Source organism: Glycine max, chromosome 4, assembly GCF_000004515.6.
Source record: "Glycine max cultivar Williams 82 chromosome 4, Glycine_max_v4.0, whole genome shotgun sequence".
Classification (NCBI taxonomy): Eukaryota; Viridiplantae; Streptophyta; class Magnoliopsida; order Fabales; family Fabaceae; genus Glycine; species Glycine max.
The window spans coordinates 6,315,308-6,324,016 of record NC_016091.4 but is presented as its reverse complement, the minus strand read 5'-3'; the positions used below and the strand labels follow the sequence as shown (position 1 = coordinate 6,324,016).

The 8,709-nt window shown below is 31.9% G+C and overlaps 2 protein-coding genes across 2 annotated transcripts in view; one reads left to right on the top strand and one right to left on the bottom strand.

The window, feature by feature from the left end:
- LOC100788281 (putative peptidyl-tRNA hydrolase PTRHD1) overlaps positions 1-2,952 on the top strand; it is an 8,495-nt gene extending 5,543 nt beyond the window's left edge. The window contains exon 3 of the mRNA XM_014774527.3: positions 1,831-2,952. Within this exon, the coding sequence (XP_014630013.1) occupies positions 1,831-1,835 (5 nt within the window). The 3' untranslated portion in view covers positions 1,836-2,952. The remainder of the gene's footprint in view (positions 1-1,830) is intronic.
- Positions 2,953-5,595: 2,643 nt separating this feature from the next.
- Positions 5,596-6,006, bottom strand: LOC100787739 (uncharacterized). The gene has a single exon (XM_003522617.5). It carries the CDS (start codon positions 6,004-6,006, stop codon positions 5,806-5,808), a length of 201 nt encoding a protein of 66 aa, XP_003522665.1. The 3' UTR covers positions 5,596-5,805.
- Between the last annotated feature and the right edge of the window lie 2,703 nt (positions 6,007-8,709).

Here is an 8,709-nt window from a genome sequence, read left to right as displayed (position 1 = left end):
TGTCGCATTTAATGAAATTATTATTGTTAATATTTATTTATATGGATGACTTGAATTTATGTGTTTTTTTATATACATTTAATGATGTTAATGTTTTTAATTATGAGTATTTATGGATATCGTTTTTGTTATATTAAGATCATTAGTAAAATGTACTTAAATATATGGTTATTTTTTATTTATTATTTATGATATGTGTGATTATTATTTTTTTTTTCTATACAAGGGTTTTAATATGACAAGTTGGTCATCTTCTAATCATTACGATGTGACATCTGAATCATTAGAGGATGATTTATCGTGGAAGCAAAAAAATCATATATCACAACATATTTGGAATGGTGCTAATGAAAGGATGTTAAAAATCCGACGAGCTACACTAGTGTACAATCATACTGAAGCAGTATCAGACAAAATTATTCCTCTTTTACAAGTTTTGGGTTTGTACCCGATAATGAAATTAGCGCAGTTGAAAGTAAGTGGTGCATTAGTTAATGCTTTTATTGAAAGGTTGAGCCAGAAACACATACATTTCATTTGGAGTGTGAGGAGACAATTATTACACTTCAAGATGTTTTTGTACTACTTGATATTTCTGTGGATGTAAGACCTTTAACTGACATTACAACTATTGACTGGTTTGAGTTGTGTCATGAATTATTGGGTGTCATGCCTGACGATGATGCAGTTGACTAGAACTCACTTTTATTGAGTTGACTGGTTTCTCAATTTGCAAATATTCAAGATTTTACAGGCAACCAACAAGGGCTTGAAAGATTTGCTCATTCTTGGATCTTAAGATTCATAAGAGGGGTGATGTTTGTTGACAAAAGTAGTAAAAGGGTGCCAATGAGATATTTGCCATTTTTGAGATGAGAGTGAACACTTATGCATGGGGGACTACTCTTTTGGGTAACTTTTATAGAGAGAGGTGTATCACAATGGACTATAATGTCAAATCAATAGATGGTTTCACTCTCTTGATTCAATTATGGGCATAGGAACAATGCCCAACCTTAGCCCCCGTCGTTTATTCCTCCACAACAACGCACTACTTGCCTACAGGTATACTTTTCTTTACTATCTTGAATTGATTATTAATAAATATGTTTGATTGATGTTAATCATTATTTTATGTAACATTTTATTTTGTTATTTAATTTTTTGTGAAAATGGTTGGGAGGTGAATTTCATCACATAGACAATAACAATTTCCTTGATTTTCGTCGTAAATTAGATGTCATGAAACGCGACGAGGTAACAATTTTGACATTTATTTATTAAATGATGTTGTAATTCTTAATTTATTAAATTTAACTTTTATATGTAGTTTGTCTGGGTCCCTTATTCTGGACATGTGGAAATGAATTTGAGCCAAGTTTGTTTTATTGGGTCTGTATTATGGACATGTATCATACTACTTATTTGTTTTCAATGAATGGAATGGTACTAGTCGAATAGAGTCACGAGATAATTTGGAATGCAACAACCTATTTTGGGCCCAGTAATGCAACCCAACAACATACATGACTTAACATTAAAGGGAAAAAAAAGAAAGAAATTGGATGCGACTAATGCAACCTGTGCTTAATGGGCTTAATGAATGGAATAGTCGCTATGAAAGGAGAGTAGAGCAAACTCTGCCACAAACAGGAACCCTTAGTCTGAACTCTGAATATATGAGGTGGTACACGCGTAAAATAAAAGTTTATGTCGACCCAAAACATGCAAGGAGAGGATTATTGGTATACATTGTTCATTATAATGTAGAAAAGAATGTTGTGCTTATCGAAGATTATTTTAATTACTATTCCATTATTTTATATGCAGGGTGAAATCGTCGAAACACTGTATTTTATGGTGTCGTCTGTTGGGAGAAGGGTTTGTACTTTTGACGATTTACTGCCATGTACTGAGAAGATCACTCTTTTGTATGACGAAGAGGATAGGATACTTGAGGCACATGAAGATGCTCCCTCTTCTCAACCACAATTTGAACATCAACAGTTTAATATACTACAGCGAAGTGTGGAGACTCGAGGCTTAGTGCGATTTCAGGAAACTGTTGATTCAGCACTGTACAATTTCCCTCCGATGCCAGAACGACAATATGGAATGTATTACACATTGCCGGCATTCACCCAAGAACCGTCGTAGATGCCGTCGATATATTCTTACCCACATGATTTTCAACCAAGGTACAGTATGACAGACATATTTGGGTCATCTCCTCCTTCAACGGGAACTCCTTCATTTACCAAAGTGGTGAACTATCGAACTCAAATGCCCCACTTGGTGGTCCGTGAAACGTACCTGGAAATATACCCGACATGGATGACTTATTAGGGGTCGATTTATGTCATGATTTCTCTGTCGAGACTGACCAAGTGAATGTAAGGACGAATCATACAAAAAGAAATCTTGATAGGGCAGCTAGGAATTGGGACCGGCCATGTGGGACTTCGTCGTGACATCACAGACATAATGATGATTGATTAATAATGGATTTACATTTTTTTTTGCATGTTTTAACATTTTCATGTACTTTGTATTGTTTTTTTTTCCATGTTTTAACATTGTATGTATTTTGTATGGTTTTTTTCATGTTAATTTTATATTATTGCCACTTTAACGTTTCAATCTTATTGTGCAATGCTTTTAAAATAAATAACGATAATGTGAATGACACATAATTATAACCAATTATTAAGTTATAAAAAATTACTATTTTTTACAAAAAAAATATAAATAAAATTACTATTTCATTTTATCGTCTGTGTAATTTGCATATATAATACAATTTGCATTTCTAATTAGGTAAAGTTTAGTAGTGATCATCAACAAATTATTACATATATAATACAATTTTTTTATTAATTTAAATTAAACGTGTTAAATAGCTTATAAGACAATTAAGAGACATTAACTTTATTCGGGAGACAATGACTTGATTTAGATTTTAATTTTTTTTCTTCTAAATACAGATTGTTGAACTTGTCAAGTCTACAAAAGCTAATGAACTTCAAACGAAACAAAAAACACTGACTGTGGCTTGGGAAGGGGGAAGGAGTGGCTTGGAGGGGGGACCACGGGTCAGCTGGATGCGCCTGGGTCTCCAACGTGCCTGTTGCAGCAGCGCTACCCATCGCGTCTGCAGAGCGCTTTCTAAGTCATCTGCCACCCTGCCACGTGTTTTACCTTTACGGGGAACGCGCTCCTCAGGGAGACGCATTGTAATAAAAAAAGACCCACGGGATAAATAATTTTAAAATAGACCCATTTGGATAAATAATTTGTAAAAGAAATCCCATTTGATATTTTTGTCCTGGAAATAGGCCTTGTTTTCTTTTGACAAGTCAATTGTTGTTGTACTTTCTTTTGTTTGCATTTGAATTTTAGAGTACGACACATTTCCCAAATTAATATTATTATCTGAACTGATGTCTGGCCTTTAATTAATATTTTATAATGATCATAGAATGTCCACGATTCATTAATTTTACTTTAACTGAAGCGGAGTCAAACTGATAATAATAAAGTATATATTTTAATAATATATACTTTAAAATTATTAAAAAGTTAAATAATATTTTAAACGAAATGAAAAGGATGGTAAAATTATACTTTGGTCCGTATCTTATTTTAGGATTTAGTCCCTTATCAAGTATAGCGAAATTGTCACAATCTATCTAGTGTTGTTACTAACGTGCCTGACGAAGTTCTCATTGATAAGTCGTGCAACCTATTCCCAGCAGATTCTGGCTTGTAAAAGCTTCTTATTAATGTCATTGCTTCGTTCTAACATGCTTGACCAAGTTCTCATTGATCAATGGTGGACTTTTTTTTTTTTTACCAAAATAGATTATTTCACAAAATTAATTACCAAAGTGGATGTTTTACAAAATTATTTACCTTTCAGGTGATTTTTGTTACGTAGGATGCAGAAAGCCTAGTAGAAGGCATCACTTTGATTGACACTTTCTTTTAAGATATTTTGTCTTTATGTCACCATATGTATAACCAATAAGAGGCATTATAACGACGGTCAAGCTAACTTTAAAAAAGAAAAACCAATGCTAAATTCTTATTTATTATTACGAGAGGCATCACAATCTAAAAAAGTCTATCACCATTGTTCTGGTCTATATCTTTTTTCTCCTTATTTGATAGTTCAGCTGAAACTCTTGGTTAAAAAGACTTGTGGGAGTATCAAATCTCTCTAATCTTATAGCTAAGAAACTTGTATAGGCTAGAATTTGCCAGTCACCAGTAATGATTGTACTGCCGATTGATGAGAATCTTGCCAGGCATATGTCATTAGGTTGCTAAAGAAATTAGATGGATATAACGGTTAAATGGATTCATTTGGTACAAAATAAGGATAATGAATCAACTAAAAAACGTTATACTACGGGAGCATGGGTCATAAATTTGGTAGAAGGTATTCTTGCCAATGTTGTATATCTTTTTTGAGTCTACTTAAGTCTAAACCATTTGGAATCTTTAGAGGTTTTAACCAGGGAGCACACAAATTTCAAAAACGTATAGTTTTCCCCCCAAAAATCACTTCTCCTGTTGGGGAATGCATTAGATATTTACCTAAATCTGTAGGAAATTGGTCCAAGTAGGCATCTAACATGTATGTTAATATATTTTTTTTATTGACAATTATTAGTTTTTTAACCAGCAACTTCTTACCTTCCCTTCTTCTTCCTAATAATTTAATTGGACGGGCTGGCTATGTTACTATTGCAATTATTAAGGTTTTGTAAAGATAAGGATTGTTTTTGTCTAAAATGATTATAACGGATCAAGTTAATAACCAAAAATGACATAACGGACCAAAGAAATATTTTTGCCTAAAAGAACTTTGTTACAAATTTTAGAAGACAATGAATCATAATAAATAATTAAATATTATTAATTTATTCTAAATCTTGCATATCATTCTTTATATATCTTAGTAATATTTTAGACTGAAAATTTATAGTTTAAAATATTATTTTAAAAGCAACTGTTCTATATATTTTTACTGATTCTTGTTCAATTTTGATTAGTTTTGATTGATTCTCTGGTAATTTTTGTTTGCTAAATTTTATTGTTTTCTAGATGAGCAACTTCATCGATTCTCATTTCAACTGAACGAATTTAACAGTCCAATCTTGTTTTATTAAGCATGCTATCTGCTGCGCTGTTTTTGACTTAGTTATAAATCTAAAATGGAACTTTTTAAACTACTAGTAGTTGCCAATTTTTTTTTTGAAAGAAAAGTAGTTGCCTAAGCAAATAAAATGGCAATCCAGTGAATTGTCACTGCAGGAAAAAAAAAAAAAGCCTTTGAATTCGCATAAACATGGAAGAGTAACCTCAATTAATCCTCAAATTTTGAATTAAACATTTAGATTTTAGAAATCATTCAGTAGTTCTTTACCTGATTTACTTTAGTCGTTTTTAAATTCAATAATGAAGTAAAAATTAAAATAAATTACTTTTTTGTATATATAACGACTCAAGGAAGATTTACTAAAATATCCAACAAAATACAATGTCGAAGACTAATTTAGCATGTTATCCACACAATGATAATACGAATTCTTCAACATTGTAATACGAATTCCACTATTTTGTTTTTGCCTTTTTGGTATACAAGGCTAGACCTTATGTAAACAACCAAAAATCCACTTCTAAGTTGATCTTAATGGTGCTGATCCTAATGATCCTATGAAAACCCTACATATACATGGAAATTAAGTAGTAAATAAAACCCGGGAAAAAAAGTAAGATGAGCATCAGCATCATGCAGTATTACTGAAGGACGAGTTTTCTGGTGCACATGGTGCAGTAATACCTGCGCTTGGTCTTAGAATACAAAGGTAGGAAACAGAAATTCCACTGACTCTCTACGTCCATAGCTTGGATCATCCCTCTGCAGTAAGGACAGGCCCCCGGTGCTGGCTGCCTTGACACCACCCTCTCATCTTCCCCGCACACAAACACCAAACACATCTTCTTCTCTTAATATGTTACTTTGCTTTGCTGGGTCGACAAGGTTGTTCTTTGTCGGAGTTTGAAATCAAGCAAAGCTGTTAGAGGATTTATTAGGAGGCAAGAGATGAAGAATCAAGTTCAAGTGATTTTCGAGGAAACACGACACGAGTATGAAACAAACAGATTCCTTCCAAAACATGGATTATATAATAAGTTCTAGAAGAGAAGAAGACAACGTTAACAGTCCAGAACCAGAACCTCTAGCCCTAACGCGTATTCCCCTTCTACTTTTCTCATCACTCGTTTCCTTCACCGCGTCAAGCTTATACTTGCCACGTGTTATGACATCACCATTTCTCACTCCGTGTCTCTCTAAATTTTTTAAAAGTAATCAAATTAAAATAATATTGATTAATTTTCAAAATGTGTGTGGGTGTGAGTTAATTAGAGAGAGTAGTTATTCAAATAAAATAAGAATTTTGAAAGGGTAATTTTACTGATAAAATGAAAAAAAATATGGATACCAATTTTTTAATTTCATAATTAACAGTGTAGATATGTGAATTTTACAAAGTATAATTACATCATACTCCGTCAACTTTTCGCTAATTGCTAAAGCAGAATTAAAGCGGTGCTAACTGCTCCACAAAAAATATCCTCGGATTTGGACCATAACGTCAAAAACATGTATGTTAAAAAATTCGGAAATTTCTTTTGGAAACAATTAATTAAAATAATCGGTTATTCACTGAGCATGCTAAAACGCTAGTATGTTAATACAGTCATTCAGCACAAATGATCATACAAGATTTATTGATTTTTATAATAATTATTTAAAATTATATTTGTAATAATTTTTAATTAATTGATAATGTAAATTTTTATATATTAGTAATATAGAAAAATTAATTCTAAGAAAAATATTTTTGCGCATCAATTCTAGCAAATTCCTTGCGTATCACGCCATATTTAGGGGGGGAAATTAGGCAATGATGCTAACACATTCCTTTGTAGTAAAATATAAATATAACATAATAAAAAATAATGTACAAATATGTGGTTCTTATTTCTTTGAGGAGAAGAAAGCTAACAGGTATAGTGAAAAAAGATATTTTATGAAAGTCTGATAATTGCTTAGATTTGGGCCCAAAAACCCAACAGATGTTTTTTAGTTGTTACGATCATGGTACCTTAGCTGGTTGGTCGGTTTCAGGAATGTGAAAGCGGGCTAATCCAACTTAACCTAATTGATCCTTAATTCATGAAAAAGTAATTATTAATATTCTTTAGAATTTTTTTTTGGTACATGAGAAAAAAAACCACAAAACTAAAGCACTAATATTCTTTAGAATTTATAATAGCATACAAAATATTATGTCTAACAAAATAATATTTATCTAGAAAATCTATTAAAATATTAAAAAAACTAAATGTGACATGTGAACTGAACTCAACCTACATTCGACCTGCAGTTTTAAGAGCTATCATTTACTCAACCTAGATTGGCTGGTAAAATAGGTCGACTCGTTTTTTTTTTAACTCATTTTCACATGTCTTATTGATTTTTGGATTCAACTGCCAGTAGGTGTGTTGAGTGGATTCAGTTTGTCAGCTATCACCACTAATCTTTTTCGTTTTCTCTTCTATTGATCTCCACTATCATTTTTTTTAATCATGAAATTAGGCTTTATAATTTTACAAATCTAGTTCCATGTTACACAACTAGATATCACTACAAAAGAGTGGAGCGGTGCGAATTGAAACTAAACATATGAACTGGACTTTGTTGTAAGCGACAACATGCCCAAGAACAAACTTGGATATACACTAACTAATAGAAAGTGCAACAAAGGCGAGTCAAAGGTGGGTTAGGCAATTCCAATTCGAGCCCGTCTCACTTAAATTAGTTTTTCTTTTTCCTGTTAAAGTTGGGTTGCTGTCAAACTAGTATCTATGGGTTAAAGTTTAATTACCATGCCTAGTGACCCAGTTAAGTCTAAGAAATGAAATAAAGGAAGGAAGAAAGATGTTTCACATAGACTCGAAAGAGAAAAAGAACCTTTTGTGATTAGTTTAGGGGTGAAAATGAATTGAAGGTAGCAGAATCAAAGGTTTGCTTGTATTATACCTAGAGTCTCTTAGCACACCAAGGTATCCCTTGACAATGGCATTTAGGTTGTGTTCGGAAGAATGTTGGGTTGAATGTAACCCCTGTTTTTTTACATCCACCAATATATTTACTTTTCCATTTTAAGCTTTGAAAAATGTGAATAAATATTTGGTGTCTAGCTTGTAACCTGTAAGTCAAACACACACCTAATTCGTTTCAAGGTCTAATAGGTCAAAAAATCGAAAAAATAGAGAGGGTATTTAAAGATTAATTAGAAGAACATTTAAGGAAATTTATTAGAACAAGAAAGGGAGGTATATTTTATTAATACAGAGGCATTTAAAGAAATTCATTAAAAATAATAAGGGAGGTATGTTTTTTTTAAGGGAGAGGTATATTTTATTAATAGAGGGAGGTATATATATTATTTGCCTTTTACATTAGATAACAAATGAAGCACATCAATTTCTAACGTAATGATTTTTGTTTTGTTTTGTTTTCCACGCGTTATCAATTAATGGATTTTATATTATCAACATATTAGAAATAATTATAAGTGTGATATTTTAAGTTTTTATTACAAAAGTTAATAAATTTGTCATACTTACCAT